Below are 20567 nucleotides of genomic sequence, written 5' to 3'. Positions count from 1 at the left end.
GTGAACATAAGTATTATATTCACTCTCGTCACATTTATAAGAAAAAAATATTTTTTTAAGTACATTTAATAATTAATGTATTTAGTCACATTTATAAGTTATATATTTAATTATTCAATGTATTTAAAAAATTATTTTTTATTTATAAATGTGATCAGAGAAAATAATTATTATTTTAATTATATTTTTTGTTCAAAAAGTCTAGTAGCGAAATTCATGTTAAAAAAGTAAGGATTTACATATTCTATCTTAACATATCAAATGTATTTTCAATTTTACCATTTGAATTTTATGTATATTATTTTTAAATTTTCAAACAACATAAGGAAAGAGATAAAAAAAATTGGGGTTCAATATAGTAAGCATATATATTAACACACTTAAACGATTACGTTATTTGATATGAAGCATCAAAGAGGGCTAGAGATTTTAGACAAAATAAAGTGTAGACTTTTGCATGATAGTTCAATTTATTCAATCAAATCTTAATCGTTGAATATGGATTGCATCCAATTTCAACAAGCAGGATTTGGTTGAATGACCGCAAATGAAGTGAGTTTCTTTTATTGATAGTTTGAGTAAATTAGTAGTAATTCATAACTTCATATTTCTTTTAATATTTATTTGCTTGTGAGCTTGCTTAGGACAAAGTATGAACTAGTTTGAGGTCAAGATCTAGTACATATAAGTTGTTAGTGAGTTTGCTTGGGACAAAGTATGAACTAGTTTGTAGTCAATTATCTAGGACAAGGTATGAACTAGTTTGCAGTATCTAGTACATATAAATTGCTTGTGAGCTTCCTTAGGACAAAGGATGAACTAATTTGTAGTCAACTAACTAGTACTACTAGTACTTTTTTATTTATCGAGAAATGTTAATTATACTTCGAGGATACTGATTAAAGAATCAAATACTTTCTTCGATGTTAATTATAAATAAATTTTGATTTTTTAGATTAATTCAATTAATAATATATATGATCAATACTATGGATCATATACATCATTGATTGAATGAATCTAAAAATTAAAGTTTGTTTATAATTGACAACCGAAGGAGTATAGCAGTATTGTATTGAAAGTTGTGCCGATAATTCATAAAAAAAATGTAAAATGTTACATTTTTAACTTAAAAACGTTCATTTTTAGTTTTTTTTAATCAGCATTCAAGATGCATAGGTTAACTATATGGGTCTTGCTAGCAGGTGTCATGAGCAATGGCGGAGACACCACCCGACGACCCCAGGCACTCGTCCAATAGTCCATTAACCCACTTAAAAAAAAAGGCCAAACTCTAATATTTTTCCATTACGCACACACAACACAACAAAAGCCGGAAAAATGCCTAGAATCTACAAAATTCCTGACTCCGTTACTGATCATGATCATGAGGGCAATGGTTTTGATAGTTTAGCCAATACAACAAGGACACTGTTTAGGATTCTCCTAACTTTATTTATATCTTTATTTCTATTGTGAGGTTAGGATAAAGTATGAATGAATCAAGTTGTAGTTATTGGATCTATTAAGACATTAAGTCGGTACAGAATAATCAATAGTCCACTAACCCATTTATAAAAACAAAAAAAATGGCCAAACTCTAATATTTTTCCATTACGCACGTACAACACAACAAAAGCCGGAAAAATGTCTAGGTTCTATAAAATTTTTGACTCCGTCACTGATCATGAAGGCAATGGTTTTGATAGTTTAACCAATACATCAAGGAGATTATTTATGATTCTCTTAACTATATTTATATCTTTATTTCTGTTGTGAGGTTAGGATAAAATATGAATGAATCAAATTGTAGTTATTGGATCTATTAAGACTTTAAGTCGGTACAGAATAATCAATAGTCAATAGTACCCTATATTTGGTGTCTTCCTTGGAAGGATAGTTGTAGCAAGTCCTACATCCGACAATGAAACTCATTCAATTGTGCATGTACAGTAGTTAGACACATTAAATTTTTTAGTTGGTCTGAAACTTCAAAGATTTACTAGTATTCAAACAAACAAAATAAATTCTGAGACCAAAGCAATTAAACATGTCTCAGATAGCAATTCGTCATTCTGACATTAGTGTGTGAAAATCACGTGTGCTAACTTATGAATGGCTAAACACGTCATTGGCAAATGGTATGTACTATACTCCATCAAGTACAGTAGTGTATTAAATAACGTGCCAGATATTAAATTAATATTAAAATATTAAATCTACTATTCATGAAAGAGAATTATATTATTGTTACGTTATTTGAACAATCATTTCAACGATAGCTCATTAGGCAACCATAATTTACAAAGAAATTGAGGTATTAATAAAAAAACCAAAACAATATATAAAGAAAGTAAAAGATATGATGTGAGTATAAGATAAATTTATCACAAAAATTATTAAAAAATAATTTATAAATATCATTTGTTATTATATAATACGATGATTCATTCGTTCTTAAATATAATCAAAAGTTAAATCAACAAAAATAGATTTTTGTTAAAAAATATGTACACTAATTTTGAAACAAATATATCAATTTTTGAAAATAGATGTATAGTATAGCTAATGAGTATAATAAATACAATTAATTTCTTTTGAAAGAATCGTATAAAATGAACAAAGAATATTCTTTTTAGTGTCTTATCCAAGAAGGGAGGGGTCTAACTTCTCAAATAAAGAGTAGAGATATAAATGAACATCATAATTAAATTTTGTATAAATATTTAATTAATGTCACAAATTCTACAAAAATATGCATTTATGTCGGTTAATTAATTTTAAAATTATAAAAAATATTAAAAAAATGTGCATTTATGTCGGCTAATTTATTTCAAAATTATAATAAATTTCTTTCGAGAAATGAAGATGATTCTAATCTATAAGTAAGTGATGCATGATTATTTTACACAAAAATGTATAAATTAGATAGTAGAATTGAAAAATAAATACTTCATCCGTCTTTTTTAACAAGAACATTTTACAAGAAAAGTTGTTGAATCATAAATTTGTTTGAAATATGAGTGATTATTAGTAAATTACTGCTTGTATATACATTCAATATTATTTAGTCCGTGATTGGATTGGAGTATCTAGGGCTGATCCGTATAGGATTGCTGACCATTTCCTTCAATTTACTTATTCGACAGGTTGTTCGGTAACTAGAAGCTCTTTTATGCAACTCGTTTGGCTTGTATGTGTTTGGGTGGTATGGAACGAACGTAATAATAGGCTATTTGGAAACAAGGCAACCAATATTTATACTTGTTGGAAAAAGTCAAAATTCACTTGGATTGGTGGATGAAGGCAGCTAATGATGTTTATGTTTTAGGGGTTCATAGTTGTTTGACATGCTCGCTCGCTTGTTTGGACATTAGCAAGCCATGTCTAATTTCGGTTTGGACTCTCTTTGTGAACTCTAATCACACTATTTTGACACGTCTTGTGCTGGAGATGCAACCTTGTTGTTGTTAATCTATATTCCATTCTTGTTTGTAAAAAAAATATGTATTGAAAATTGTGTTGATGTATTGTTTAAAATGTTTGATATTAATTTTTTTTTAAATAAATTATTACCATTAATGAAATGTTTAACATGTATCATAAGAGTACAAGTTAGCATAACACTATTTCTTTTGATCGGGTCTATAGTGTCATTCTATTAAACAGAAAGTAAACATAAGTGATTTTTAAACCAAGTTAAATTTAACTGAAATGATTATGTTTCAAATAAATTAAGATTCAAATTTTTCAAAAAAAAAATATTTATATTTAATGTCTTACACTCTCTAATAGAATTAATCAAGGTAGTAATTCGATTGACCATAAAAACCGTTCTACGACAAAACTGGGGAGTGAACAGGAAAACCGGTGAAAAATTGGCAATTTGGCCGGTTTCACACGTTGAACCGTATCCCTTTTTCTTTCTTATAATGAAGCCAGTTTCACATGTTTTTGCTTCATATTAATGTGTTTTCTTTGAGAGGAGTGGGAGAAGAGTCGGTCTGCATAGGTTCAAATGAAAAAGGAGGCTTACGCAAACACATTTCGGTTTAAGTAATAAGATAATATGACTATAGTAGTAAACATAAAAGTTGTATTAATATCAGGCAATATTTACATGGGCAACAGATTTTTCTTTGAATTATCGATGATAATAACAACAATAATAATAAGACAACTTAGACTTAAAACTTGACTGTCAAATGAAAAAAACTAAAAAACAAAAAAGTAGAAAACCTGATGACCCATTATAATTAAAAGAGACAGGGCAAATCCAATCTAATCTAGCTTGACTTGTTTCTTTCATTCATTCATTCACTTAATATTTAGTGGCTCCAATTCATTCGTATATCTGCCACCAAGCCCCCTCCACATGCTAAAGCTTCTCATTTTTCACCTCTCTTTTTCATTTCTTTTTGGTTTTCACATAACAAAAGAAACGGTTTTTTTTTTTTAAAATTAACTAACTAAATAACTAACGCCTCGGGCGCACTTGAACGGTAAGAGGGTTAGCCATTTCACACGAAAGCCTCAGCACCTCCGTTAAATCAACTCCATTCACTTCATCCAACGGTAACCATTCAAACTCGTGCAAGAGTTTAGCTACCCAAAAAGTCACGGTAGCTAAACCTAAATTCTTCCCGGGGCAACTTCTCCTACCCGATCCGAACGGGGCCAACCTAAGATCTGATCCAAGTACTGAAAACTCAGCTCCTTCGCTCACAAACCTCTCCGGATTAAATTCAAGTGGGTTCCTCCAAACATCGGGGTCCCTAGATATGGCCCACATATTAACCATAGCAGTAGTCCCCGCTGGCACATGATACCCATCAATTGTCGTATCAGTGATGGCTAATCGGGCCCACGATAGAAGTGGACCCGGTGGATGCAACCTTAAAACCTCCTTAATTACCGCAGGCAAATAAACCATTGCCGCCACATCCTCCTCCGTTATAGCACATGATTCACCACTTGCCACCTCATCAAGCTCCGTTTGTACCTTCTTTTGCACGTCAGGGTGAATCACCAACCTTGCAAGTATCCACTCTATTAAAACAGCCACCGTGTCGGTCCCTCTAAATATCATTTCCTGCCAAAAAAAATATTTTTAATGTCTTTTGTTATATTTTTGTCACATAAGAACCAATGAATACATATAAAAGTGTAACATTTTTTTATGTAACAGAATAATAATTTAATTGAAATTCCTTCAAAAAAAAATAATTTAATTGAAATAAAAAAATTGTGTACTATATTTTTTTAATGAACTTACCCAGAGGACAGCAATCATGTCGGAGTCAGACAATTTATCTGGTTCTTGAAGAGAGAGCAAAACATGAACAAAATCCTTGTTGGTTTGGTTTTTGTCGGCTCGGTGGTCGGAAATAATTGAACCAACGAACCGGTTCACTTTAGGAACTAATTCAGAACAACTGAACCGGATTTTCTGAACATCAAAATCTTTCAAAAATGGAAGATGATCACCCCAATTAAGACCACCCAACAAATCATAACCTTGTTCAACCAACCCACTAAGTTCCATCATTCTCTCATTAACTTCATCAATCTTAAACCTCTGTCCAAAAACAGAGCACATCATGTTATTAAGCGATGCTTTTTTCAAAACATCTCGAACACAGAAACCGCCATGCAAATGACGGTTTCTGAACAAGTCAATCATCTGGGTCGCAATTTCACTCCTCTGCGGCCCAGATGATTTGATTTGCATGGGTGAAAAAAGATGATTAGTAGAAATTTTTCTAAGGGTTCGCCAATAAACACCGTAAGGTGCGAATCCTATGGCACGGTTGAACATAAGAGAATAAGCTGATTCTTTGATAGGACGATCAGCAAAGACAGAGCTATGGAGAATTTCTTTAGCAACATCTGGATTGCAAGTAACCATGGCTCTTGTGTCACCAAGACTAAAAGCCATGAGTCTTGTTGCTTTGCATGTTTTTGCTGTGGAAGCTATACGGTGGTGTGCTAGTGATGAAGACATAAGATTCATGCTTCCAAATAGAGGATACCCTTTTGGACCAGGAATGAATATTGAAGAGGAAGTTGTTGTACTAGGTTTTGTAGAGGAATTAAGGTTGTTTTTGTTGTTTGTTTTTGTGGTGGAATAGTTAGAGGAATAATAGTACTTGCCCCAAGCAGGACCACCAGGGTGAGACCAATAAAAGAAAGTCATGGTTATCCAAAGTAAAGCCATGATCAAAAGAGAGTAAGCAATGTTTTCTTGTGTGCATTTGGAAGCAAGAGCAAAAATCCAGAGGTTGTCAATGTTGGTTGACATGTTTCAGAAGCTAGAGAGAGAGAGAGTTTGGTTATTGAAGGGAAGAAGAAGAAGAAGAAGAAGAAGTGTGGTGAGGTGAGTAAGTAAGAGGTTGGTTGAGGGGAATATATATAGGGAGAAAAAGAAGAGAAGAGAAGAGAGAAGGTTGAAATGAAAATGAAATCATAACCGTTATAGTTATGTAATGTAAACATACTTTACACATGAGATTAAAATACTCTACTAGGACCGTATGTAACGGATAAATAATAGGTATTATGGTTATTAATTGGTGGTAATGATTTTGTTTAGTGGGGGGGGGAGATAAATAAATGGGTAAGTTTTAATTTTTGTTGTTTTTGGAGAAATCATTGGAGCTCCGCCGCCACGAATGCATGACGAAATCTTGGAAAAGTATGCTCCTATAAAGTTTTTGTTGCACGCGCTATCATGCTTTGCTCTTAAATGTTCACTTGATAACTTTACTATATAGAAGACTCTTCATATACTGTATAAAAAAATTAGAAGACTCTTCATTTTTCTCTATCGTTGTTACTCTATTCGTTTTTAAATATAAACAAAATTAACTTTTAAGATTTATTTATTTAATGATGTATGTGGTCCGTATTATTAATCACATACATTATTATATTAATGAATCTAAAATATCAATTTTAGTATGTTTCTTGTAACAATCATTTTTCTAAAATATCACATGTAACGTTGGAAAATAAAATTGAAATGAATGCCTTAGGGAGATAAAATAACATAGAATGAAATAAGGGCATATTAGGAATAATAGTATTAAATAGTTTAAAAGTGGTTAAGTTTTGTTTATAATATTGACCCAAAATTGAGGTGTGTTTTTTGCCTATAAATATAATCAGAGAGAGTAGTAAGGATTTTTTAAGCAACTAAATTCATTTCATTAATAACAAGAACATCAATATGAGGATGAATTATTGGGTTATTAAAAATTGATGACACTCTAAATAGGAAAGGTATTATGGTTCAACTAGTAATTCAATATAGGGAGACTGAACACTTGGAAAGTTGAAAAGGTGGATATTAAGTGCTAAAATAATGACTTGTTTTATTTTTCTGGTTAACATTGAACACTTGGAATAATATTCCCTCTGTTCTATAATAGATGATCTATTTGAAAATGTGCATTATTGATCTAACATATTTTGATCATGTGTTTTTACTAATATACAAAGATAAATAATACTCCCTCCGTCCTTATTAGGTTCTTTGAATAATTAATGTACCTCGTTATAAATATAGACCAGATACATTACTTATACAATGAATCTAAAACGTCAATTGCTGCTTATAATAAGGACCGGAGGGAGTATTATATAAGATGTCATTAGATTCGTCTCGATGAATATTTTCAAAATATTAAATTATTATAATTTTTTTTAATAAATTAGTAAAGTTATTTAAAATCAAAATTATATATTAGTATGTGTGAAAATGATACGGAGGGAGCAGTACTATGTGCCACAAAACGATGCCCAACAAATAAGAAGTGGCTAGTGTAGGGAATTTAAGAATTGACAAAGAATTGAAAAAATTTGTAATGTGGCTTTTTTTTTTTTTTGAGCAAATTTGTAATGTGGCTATATTAGATAATGTTTTATGTCATTGTGTCAATGCCTCCGTTTCAAAATGAGTATCATTTTAGCAAAATAAAATTATTTTAAAATGAATATCATTTTTACCTTTCATTGCATTATTAAATACTACTTTTTTTCAATAGTACCATTTAATTATTATTATGCGCACTACTTTCAAAGTACCACATTTTACTTTAATTTATAATGATGGGAAATGCACCAATAGTTAACAAGGCTATTTTAGTAAAAGTGTCATGTTTATAGACAACACTATTGCATTTCTTAATATGTGTGGAACAACTTTAAACGACACTCATTTTGAAACGGAGGGAGTAGTTATTTTGATTTAACTCAATTAATTATAAGAAAAATAATTTTTAGAGGTCGGGTTACTATAAGAACGATAATTTTTAGAGACCAAATTATATGACCGAGTTAATCGATCTAATATGGTTTAGTCATGCAGTTCGACCAGTAACTCAATGGCCCAATGGCCTTATCGAGTCGATTACTGAGCCGGTTTTTAAAATTATGCTCATAACAAACTCCACACAAGTAACTCAATTAATCATAGTAAAAGTCTACAACATAAACAATACAATGTATTGATCTAACTACATAAATAAATAAATAAATATTGAGTATAACTCGTGTAATTCGAAAGAGATTTGAAAATAGCTCTTGTAAAAATAAAAACACAAATTTCACCACTATAATTTTGGATTCTTCATATTTCAACCCTTCATAGTGGCTATTTTCATACATTTTACCTTTTATATGGACCATTTTCAAACTTCTCCCAGATAAGTTTCGGATTTACACTCAACTCGTGTTTGAGGGTGTGATGATATGAACACACTCACAATATGTGATCCACGAATCTCTTATGAGCTGGAGTGTGTTATAGATGAAGAGATTATGATATTTGCACTTGAAAATGAATTATGGTTAAAATCAATCCCTTAGCCTCAAAGTCTTCTCAATTCATGTTTGAGATTATGATGAAAAAACTCTTGATATTGATCAAAGATATAGTGAGAGAGTTGAAGTTTGTTTATATGTGAAGAGTTTTTCACAGTAGTGATGATTTCACTTGAGAGATTATTTCTTTCTTGTAAAACTTTTGATTTTTGTCTTAAAAGTCTTCCTCTATTTATAGGAATGAGAGATTTGGTGACCACTTCATAAAATAGTTGTTGGGATACGTTTTTCCATGTAGCATGTGTTTCCTTTGGTTGCTTGGAGAGAAAGCATGAATTTTTGCACTTGCAAAACGTTCTCCAGAACGTTATGGAATTTCCAGCTAGCACAAAGAGGAAGTCCACGTGTGATTACACATTGTAATGAGTTGTTCTCTTGATTGTAGAAGCTTGGAGGCCACTTACGATGATGTAATCTTGATGTCATATGATAGTAACTTTGGAGATATATTCTTTAATGGGCTAAAAATAATGAAGGCCTTTTTGCTGATTTTATTTGAATTCTGTTCATTATCCAAATGGTTCCGTTCATTGTAGGTTTTGGTGCATGCTTTGTACCAGATTTAGAACCAGCGTGACTTAAGTCAAGTAACATGACTTAAGTTGCGTGTCATTTTGCACTAGCGTGACTTAAGTCACGCTACCTGTCTTAAGTCACGTTCCAATTTGCACTTGCGCATGTTAAGTTGCGTAAGGGTAAAATGGTCTTTTACTTTGGGAATGAGCGAAACCATTTGGGTAATGAGCAGAATTCATTTTATTTTCTTGTAGGTTTCATGGCCCATGTGCAATAATGCCTTGATTTGTTTTTTGATGTAAATGATTTATTTGCTTTGTGAAACCAGAATGTTCTCGTAACATTGACCATAACATTCTCCATATCATTCTCACTGAAACATTCTCACAAAATACATTACCGGATAACAAAATAATAATTGTAATATTTTTGTTATCTTTTAAAACATCAAATGAGGATGTTTTCTTCACTTTATATGAGCAGAATGATATTTGTAGGAACATGATAAACCTTTCTTAAAGTCAAAATTCCTTTGATTGATTTCTATTCTCCAAATTATATCTTGAATGTGATGGAAGATTCTTGGACCATCATAAATATTTTATGATAGAATCTCCAAGCATATGATCATGAATTTTCTTCTTTGATATTTCTCCAATCAATATCATTAATGAACGACTTAATAAATAATTCATTTATGAATTGGTTTCTCTTCAAAGTTGATTCTAATCATTTTGATGAAATGATTAGAATAATTTCGAGTGTAATATGCATCTTCATCATGAGAACATTCTTTCATCGGAGTTGATAATTTTCTCTTCTATATGATATGACAATACATTCTCGGTTAATTAACCTTGAATTATTTTGTTGATGATGCAATTTATCTCATAATTTTTCTTGGTGATTGCACACAATGTTTCTTGTCCATTGAGTACCTTTAAGATGTTTTAGTTTATGCATGCCTTTTCTTCCTTGAATCTTTAAGGCATTGTTGAAAACCATGCGGTGATGATGATGAATAAATTACTCATAAAGTTCGTCTTCTCGTGGAATCTTTACTGCACACTCTTTTGATTCAAACAATTGCTACATCTTATGTGAAAAGACTCGAGTGCAAACATCTGTAGATCACCATTTATAAAACTTAGTGTCTATTTCATAAGGTTTGTTATCATTAAAACATTCATCAAAAAGATTTTTGTTTCAACGGTATCAATACTAAAATATTTAACTAAGTGATTGAAAGAATATAGAAAATCAAGATTTGTAAATTTTACTGTTAATGCAAAAAAAATTGTCAATCAAATAAAGAACGACCGTCTTCTCTAAAAAAAAACATGAAATGCATTGAAAGTATAATTCCTCAAGAACTATTTGCAAATCCTTTTGATTTAACTTTGGAGTCGATTCTCTTGCATAACAATCCGTTTTTAGTTAGGATTATTTTATTTATTTTATTATACGTGTTTATTCGCTTGTTTGTATATTTGACTTGGGATCAATGAATTTTTAGCCTGGAAGGGTATTTTGGTCATTTTAAGGCTAAGGATATTCTTGTCATTTGACAAGTAGGGTAAATTAGTAATTTCACTGGGAAGGTTATTTTTAGTGCCTTTCGAGATGGCAATTATTCGATTTTGGATTGGTGTATCCGGTGTTGATCATTATAATCTTTGTGCTCAAATTTTACAGTTTACTAACTGTTTGGATGCCACAAGGGCACGTAGATCATTTTTCCAGCTTTGGTTACTTTGTGTATGGCTAGTGTACAATAAGCGTAATAATAAACTTTTTAATAGTTCTCACACTCCCAATGTGGAGCTTACTGAAAAGGTTAAGTTTCATTCATACTGGTGGTTGAAGGCTAATAATGCCGCTTTTGTTTATGGTTCTCAGCAATTATGGTTGGACCTGTTAACTTGTTTGGGTATCGGCTGACTGCTAGTTTGCGTAATTATTGTCAGGAACTCTGTATTTTTGAGCGTCCTATTTGGTACGTCTTGTGCTAGAGAGGCGTCTATGTTAGTGTGAGTATATATATCATTTTTTATTCTTCAAAAAAAGTTAGTGAGTAATAACTTTTTAGAATTTGTTAGTAAGAGTTTAGGCCCATTGTGAATATTAGAAACTTTGTTTATTTGAGAGTAGTATATATACTTAACTCATGAAGGAAAATTTGAGTTAGAATCATTTCACAATTCACAAAGTTAGAGAGGTTAGAGAGAGAAAGTAGAAAGAAGGATAGAAGAATAAAAGAGGAAGAACTTGAAAAAAGGAATGCTAGCGATTGGGGGCTAGAAGAGGAGAGTGAAGTGATAGCTAGAAGAATTTGAAGGTTTAAGGTAAGGGGGATAGTTATGTTTTATCAAATAAGCTATGATCTTCTTTTTCTACTTATGCGCTATAAGTGCTTTTGTGTGAATTATGATTTTCATGATTCCGAATGTTGATTTTCATGCTCTTAGTTAAGTGATGATTTTGAATATGTGAAATTCGTTAGAAACTTGTCGTAGGTACTTAAATTGCATGGTTTAATTATGTTGAAATGACCATGTTGAAATTTTAGCATAAAATGTTCAAAATGATGATGTCGTTGCTATTTGATATTGACTTCACGATGAATATGTGATAATTGTTCTTGGGTATGTGTTGTTGATGAGAATTCATGAATTTGAAATGATATTTATGAAGTTTGAATAAGTTGTTGGTGTTTTTTAAATTTTATTTTAATAACACTAACAATATAACTTTTATTAAAAAAATAATATAACATTAATACAGAAAAATTTATTGAAGGCTACAATTGAATTAATAAAAATTTCATCCTTTTATATATAGTTGGATAATATTGTTCTTGTTGTGTTGGAATACATATTTTGATGGAAAAAATCGAACATACACAGTTTGTCACATTTTATTTTAATATTTATATTTACTCTTATCTATTTTTTATTTTTTTTACCAATCTTATCTATTTACTATATGTGTTATTTGATGATAGTTTTAAAAAAAGAAAAAGTTAGTTCAAAAGAGAAAACATATATATATATATTTTTATATATATATATATATATATAGTATATATTACGTATTAGACCATCCCCAATGATAAGATCTTCACCATTTAAGATCCGATAATCAATATATATTCATATTGGAGTTTTTTTTTTTTTTTTTGGGTCTTCTAAAACTCAGTGTCTCACTTAAAATCCACATTCTTAAGTACACACCACATTACTTTTTATTAAAATAATAATCATTATATTGTTGAAATGTAAATGATGAAGAGTTAGTGGTGAGACCGATCTAACCATTTTATTAGAGAGTCTCAATTGAAGCGACTGAATACTTATTAACTACTGTTACTAAAAAATTATAAAATAGTGATGCGTACACGTAAAATTCATTCAAAAACTTTAAATTAACAAACTTTATTATAGATGCTCTCATAGACACACAAAAAAGAGCGCTACCCGCTCATTCGTGCGCACCCTTGTCTAGCTAGTTAAATACAGTTAAAGATTTGCATGCGTTTGTGATGGACGAGATGTAAAGCGCGTAGGAGAAAAGAAAGACATGCTGGGATGACAAATTAACGTGGGAGCAGTAAAAAATCAGGTTAGTATGTCTGACACGTGGGGGGTCTTATGATGCGACTAAGTAAAGAGGGTCTTCAGGCACATGAGGCCCATCCACTTTGGCTCTCGTACATTGCTTTTAGGCATTCACTATACCTGAGTAGAGTACTCAGTATCATATCTCAGTATGGCGATTCTCTTTATTCATCTATCAATTTTTACTCCTTAATTCATTAATGTATAACTAACTACTAACTACTACACCTAAGAAGCACAGATACAGATACGACACAGACACTGACATACCGACATAATTAATAATTAAAAATAATCACATAATTCAGTGCAATTATAAGTGTTGGTGTCAGACACGACACGTGTCCGAATCAAGACACGCCTAATTCAAGGAGTGTTTATGCATAAATAACTACTAAACCAAGTAGTTAATGAAATTTTAGAGTTAGCAAGAATCCGAATTTAATTTTTCTTGATTTTTTTATCTTCTGAACTTCAATTTTTCCTTAAAACTTAGATAGAGGAGGGTAAGTAGAGTATTAGTGTTGAGGTAAGAGATGATGAAGGTGTTGTTATCTTTAGTTGTTGACAAGTCTTTTCTTTATTAGACTCGGAGGTTGCAGAAGATTTAGCTATGCGGAAGGGTTTGAAATTTGTAAAAGATATGTCGACATTGAATGGTTATCAACAATCTCTCATTTATGTCGGCTCCAATCTACTATTGAAAATTGTATTAGTTTCAATGTTTGTTTTTGAAGTTTATTATTATTATTTTTTTACATGTTAGCTATGAAGTCAACCAAACTGTTCATTATTTAGGTAAATATGTTATATATAATTTAGATTACATATTGATGAAAGAGGTTCTACCTTGTACTTTTACAATCATGACATTTAATTTAATACAGACTTTCATTAATAAAATTATCTTTTAACATAAAAAAGTATATTCTTTTTGATATGGTACACCAAAAATTTCATATTACTTATAAAATGAGATCAAGGGTAGTTATGTCCTTTGTCAACATCACACTCTAATATCCATCAAAATGTCTTTTGCAAATGACAAAATTGAGAGATACCACAAAGCAGAAAATGATTTGAAAATATGGACTTGAGGTAGGAGCACTTTTATTCTATTTAATATTGTTATTCTAGAAATTAAATGAATATTTAAGTAAGGGATTTGCTAGAACACGCTCACTAGTTTTTATGTAGGAGTGTTTTAGCAAGCTACACCTTAAGTTATATTCACCGACTTTTTAATTATAACTTGCTAAAACATACCTTTTAAAAAATAAGTAGATGTATTCTAGCAAATGTCTATAGGAGTTGCTAACATACATCCACTTATTTGTTAGAAGGTGAGTTTTAGCAACATTCATCTTAAGATGTATTTAACAATTTTTTAGTTATATTTTTGCTAAAATACACCTTAATAAAAACTAGCGGTACCTAGCAAACCCCTTTAACTAATTACTTTCTTAATAGTTTGATTTGTATTCATGTAAAAAGTTTCATACTTATAAAAAATCTCAACCAAACAGATAAATCATTTTAAAAGTAGTTATAAATAAAGTCAACACGATTATGATTGATTGAAAAGGTAAATCATCTTTACATCGACACATTGACAATTTATACGAACTCAATTCATTTCCTAGCATATGTTTAGTATTGCACCATGTTTCTCAAAAGCACGATGATTTTTCACGTTGATGTGGAAACTTGCATTGATGCTTCATCAAATCACGGTGAAAAGGGCATTGGGATGCAAATTTGTCGTAGGAAACGCATAACTAAACATAATATTAATGGTATGTAGGGCTGGAAATGAGTCGAGTCGAACTGAACTTGTCTGAGCTCGACTCGACTCGATAAGAAATGGTTCGGCTCGAAACTCGACTTGAGTTCGACACGAACCTTTTTTTTAGCTCAAGTTCGGCTCATTTAAAGTTCACGAACGGCGCGATAGGTTCATTAACTCAATTGAAATAATTCTAAGGTCATTTTAAAAAAAATAAAAAGAGAGAATAATTAGATCCACAATTTTTTTTTGAAGACAATAATTATTTTAATGGGCAAAAAAAATCCCATAAACAATTATTATTTGGTTTCAAAACCACTTGAACGGAATAAAAATAGCACCAACAATTAGCTATTAATTGGTTGTTTCAAAACCATTTGAATGGAATAATAATAGCACCAACCATTAGCTATTAATTTTAGCACTACATGTCCATTCCCATTTACTTAGCAGTTTCAGGCTTTGTTTTATATATGAGTCTGCTTTCTTCGCATGTGAAAACTTTCGATGTGGGACTTCTTTGATTGCACTCAGTAACTTATTTCAAAGTTTAAAGTAATAAGATATCAACATTTAAGGTTTCTCACTTCCTCTTAAACTCATAAAGCTTCTTGTATTAACACAAAGTTTTAATATTAATAATATAAACATAGAAATAACATATATAACTTAATGTGTATATATATATTCCTTCAACCAAAAAAAAAATTTAATGTAACGAACTCATGAATTAAACGAGTCGAATTATATATAACTCAAATTCAGCTCATTTATGTAACGAATTTAATTCTCAACTCAAGTTCAGCTCATTTGGTTCATGAACCAAGTTCAACGAGTTCATTGTCGAGTCGAGCTCCAAACTATAATCGAGTTGGTTCGGTTCATTGCCAGCCCTAATGGTATGTAATGTAAGCTATTTGTTTTGATCACAACTCTTAGATCAACTGGTATAAAGTCAAAATTGCTCGATCATACGTTATGATCGGAGTTCGAACTCCATCTCTTTCTCTTGTGTGTGTAAGTTCTCAAATGACTATTGTCATTTTATTTATTTATAAAAAATATAAATTAGCTATTGTTCTAAAAAGGAAAATCCTTAATTTTATAACTTAACGTGGTGATCAAGCTCAAGTAAATTGCATGTGTATGGTCATAGACATTTTCCTTCCCAGATGTAATATATTTTGATAGAAGAAATTTTGTTATAACATAAAATAAACTAATTCAAACATAGACTAAATTGAACGATAGAGACATCATTACAATGGACTAAATGTTGACAAATCCATTAATACTTTTCTACATGAAAAAGATTTAAAATTCATTCTCTAAGAAGAAGAAAAGAAGTATACAATACTGTCAACATGGATGCATGTTGTACGGATGACGACATTTACAATATTGAATTATCCATTCTCCCCAACCTCCAGCCAAATTTGTTTTATTGAAAAACACTTGTTCACCTAATCAATATTTAATCAAAATTATTTACTTTTGCTTGTAGTAATTTTTTTGACCAAAAATGTTTGTGATATTTTAAAGAGCATGTAACCTAAGAGCACTACGGGAACATATTTAGTTCGATCTCTTTCAACTTAACTAAAGATCGAGTTTTAAATAAACTTGTCATTGTTGTCTGCATTTTGTGGCTAGTTTTTATGTTCCGTGAAAGTATGTTTGTGCATGTGTTAAGCGTTTCAAACCAAACAAGATGAATTGTGTAGTCAACAACATTTGTAAAAAAGAAGATTACGTGGTTCGAATTCAATCATAAAAATGCAGTACTTTTTCAGTTTTGGAAGATTGTTTTACCGTTCATTATAATCTTTTAAGTTACATTAGAAGAGATATGATTGGTTCCCACAAGTTTTAACTCAGTTGATAAATATAATGCATAATAAATGTAAGATCTTTGATTTGAATTCCGCACACCATAAAAAAGAAAGATATAATTGAATAGCAATTTATATGAATTGCTTGATCACCAACTCCTAACAATTTAAATTATATAATTCTGATTTCATATGGTGGAGACAATATTTTGCTTCTATAGAGTTCGGAAAGGTTCGTGCCTTTAGCTTGATCCAGCTAATTAAACATTTAAACATTCTAAATCAAACTTTTTAAAATTACCCAAAACCAAATCAAAATTAAGCATGAGTCAGCTGTGTCTATTTTATTATTAATCCGATAAACAATTGTGGTGTCCATTTATAGGCCATTAGATATTTTAATAGATTAATTAACGTACCTATACCAAGAGTATATAATTAGGCATAAATCAATCATTTTATATACTATGGCATTGTCATTACCGCCAACAAGCTACCAAGTTTCTAGGAAACTTTCTATTATACGATGATAAATCATTAGTGGAAATTAAGCATTGAATATCATTTTCTCTCAAAAAAAAAAAGCATTGAATATCATTTTATTGGGTCATGACACGTACGTGTCAATGCTAAAATCTATACTTTATTTGTTAGATTACGAATTGGAATTGGATTAACCATGTTTAAGGTATATTTGTCTCGGATCTTTCCACGATGCCGGTAGTTGCCTAAACTTCTATAGGTTATAAATTTTTTAGTGGAAAAGAGTGAAAGTTTAGAAATTTTTATATACTTGCTATATATATATATATATATATATAAAAGGATAACTCATCATATGGTAAAAAAACTGTGGAAATATTTGATCTTTTGGTCGTACATGTGAACTTGCAATACATCTCTTAATTTTGTGTGTTTAGTGCTTTAGTGCATGAGTTCATATGACTTTAGGAATTAAACCCGTGAGTAGAGATCTAAAAGATTAACCTAATAGATGGGAGAACCTCATGGTTTAAGTATTACATCAAACACTTTGATCTACTCGATGTGAGATTCCTAACATTGCCACGCTCTGCCGACGTCCACGACGACTTGCACTCTATCGGCACTGATCCGATGGTAGCATTTTCCTTTTTGGCGGCTTCACTCACATACCAGTATTTGGTGGAACACCTTAATTCAGCCTATAGGCAGCTCTTTCCGTGGTCTAACTCTCAATGACTATGAAGCCTCGATACGGATAGGGGTGCTGGTACGATACGATACGGGTACACGGATACGCGATTTTTTTTTTTAATTTAGGATACGATACGGTTAAGATACGTTAACAAAAAATTATAATAAAACTTATATGTATGAAAAATACTTGAAGAAAATTAACATTGATTACTCTTCATTATTGTATTATTGTAAAAGTTACAATTTTTAAAAATTATACATGTGATCAAAATATTTTTTTTTTAAAAGAACTCAACACAAAATTTATCTAATATTGATTAACTGAATCACATCTCTCGCTACGTTCATCCACAAGAAGTATAATTTTAAGTGTTTCATCGAGAAATAATTCTATTGATGAATATGTAAAATTGAGTCATATACATCTATAATGAATTTTTACAAAAGTCTTACTTTTTTACTCTTCATTTTTTTCTAGGATACATGTCTCTGAAGTATCTTAGAAGTATCCTTGTGTATCTGTGGAGTATCCCATAAGTATCCGATAACATATTTATTAAAAATTAAAATAATTAATTATGATACTTCGTGGATACGTATCCGTGAGTATCCGTGGAGTATCGGTATCCGATACGTATTCGGTACGGGTACGTCTCTGTTTTGGAATATCCGGGCTTCATAGTTCAATGAAAATATCAATTGTTGGGACTTAAACCCATGAGAAGGGTTCAACCTAAAGGACTAATTCAACAAGTGGGATAATCTCATTTTTGGTTAAATTTTATGATGTGATATTTTAATTTATGATATGACAAGTTTGCTAGACCACTCTGAAATCCATGTTAGTAAAATTATATTTAATAAGTGTTAACAGGTCATAAGTGAATATGTTGTATTATGAAAGAAAATGACCTTAAAATGAGTAGAGAGACCTATTTTTTATTTTTTATAAATAAAAAATTGAGAGATCAAAAAACTGATTTTAGAAGAAGGGGACAAATATTTATAAAAAAAATAAGAAAACCGAAAGTGTTTTTAAAATAAACTAAGAGTATGCATAAACAAATTATTGATGGAGGTGATTCCAACTAGGTTGGAACTTTAGACCCCTAACAATCACTAGAGAATACCTATATAAATTAATAATAAAAAATATAAAGAAAACAAAATTGGTGGAACATAAACCAAAACTCAGTGAAACAAATAATTATTGTTAAAGAGAATGATATATTTTGAAACACCCTTAGAACTAAGAGATATAGTTTACAAGTGTTATAATTTACAAGCATTATTAGGGAAGATATCCTATTGAATCTTAAGGCCAACATAGAAACCTAGGAAGAAACTGCATTTGATGTATATTTTTAATGATAACCTAATATGTTCTTAATATTCCATTACCATAGGTTTCGATTATTTTCATGTAATGTAATATGCTTTGTCTATGATAAAAAAAAGAGTAATATCCTTTAGATTTAGAACTTAACGAAAAGGTATTACCCTTTGGTATATTAATGAATTGAAAAAGAAAACTTCATGCACAGAAAAATAGTACGATAAACATAAGATATTTAACTGTTCATGCTGATCAGTCACAATAAAGAAAGAAAAGATAACTACTGTTGTGGCTGAAATTTAGCTGAACAATCGTACATAGAGAAATAATCATTGAATTCAACTTGGTGTACGAATGGTCAGTCATTTAGTGAGTTGTAACTTAACAGTGTACGAACGTTTGGATTCGTATACAGGTGTAAAAATCCCATATCACTGTACCATACAAAAGTGATAATAGAAAGAAAGAAAGAAAAAAAACATTAAATTTCATGAGGGGGTTATAAGTACAAAAGAGATAATAGAAAAGAAAAAAAAACATTAAATTTCACGAGGGGATTATAAGTACAATGGAAAAAACACGTTTTCTATTTTGTAAAGTAATTCTTAATTAACCAAGTTGCTTGAGCTCCGGTAGCAAGGAGTTCCTACCAAAAACGTAGCGAATACCGAGTTTGATTCTCAGGAGGGAACAATGTTTGGCCAATGCGCATGCCTCTATGCATGAGTCATATTAATCGTTTACATTTAATGGGTCGGAAATCGATCCAAAAACAAAAAAAATAAAGTAATTCTTAATTTACCTTTTTCATATAAACTTTATCATCTTTCTCGATTCATGTAAAATTTGTTAAAGTGATGTATATTTTAAGATGAAGGAAATAATTTTTTTTATGAACTAAAAACGTGGTTAAGCATCAAAGTGAAATGCCGTGACCTATGTTATTGCAATGGAAGAGAAAATCTGGAAGCCTTTCGTAAAAACCTCCACCTTGAAGGAAAATCCATCCATTTCTACGCCAATACTCTTGAGGCAGCTCCAACAGTCGTATCCATATTTCGCCATGAGTTTGGCAATTGGTATGAGGATTAAAATTCTTTGTCCATTGAGAAAGACGAAGGACTCCAAGCTTCAGGTGTAAATGGCTTCCGTGGCCAAGAGCATATAAACGTGACAGCGCAAGATGTCAAAATTGCCACTGAGCAGAAATCAAACACGATGGATTCAACAGTCAAGATGCCAAATTCACGATTCCAACTGTGAATAAAGTAAGAAAATAAGCACAGAACAAAGCAATCACAATTGATCAATTAATGATTCCAAATTCAAGATTCCAAAGTCAACATTGGAACGTTCCTTAAGATGCCAAATTCACAATGCAATTGTGAGTAAAAAAGTGAGCATTGCACAAAGAAAAC

General features: G+C 30.8%; 1 protein-coding gene across 1 annotated transcript; it reads right to left on the bottom strand.

Moving 5' to 3' along the window:
• Positions 1-4470: 4470 nt before the first annotated feature.
• On the bottom strand, positions 4471-6402 carry LOC11444024 (cytochrome P450 78A3). Its single transcript, XM_003627469.4, has 2 exons — positions 5276-6402; positions 4471-5092 (listed from the first exon to the last, which is right to left on the bottom strand). The coding sequence occupies exons 1-2, from the start codon at positions 6299-6301 to the stop codon at positions 4478-4480; spliced, it is 1641 nt and encodes a 546-aa protein (XP_003627517.1). The 5' UTR covers positions 6302-6402; the 3' UTR covers positions 4471-4477.
• Positions 6403-20567: the final 14165 nt, after the last annotated feature.

Source organism: Medicago truncatula, chromosome 8 (assembly GCF_003473485.1).
Source record: "Medicago truncatula cultivar Jemalong A17 chromosome 8, MtrunA17r5.0-ANR, whole genome shotgun sequence".
In the NCBI taxonomy this organism is placed as follows: domain Eukaryota; kingdom Viridiplantae; phylum Streptophyta; class Magnoliopsida; order Fabales; family Fabaceae; genus Medicago; species Medicago truncatula.
The sequence above is the reverse complement of the archived record's forward strand: the minus strand, read 5'-3'. Positions and strand labels throughout refer to the sequence as shown.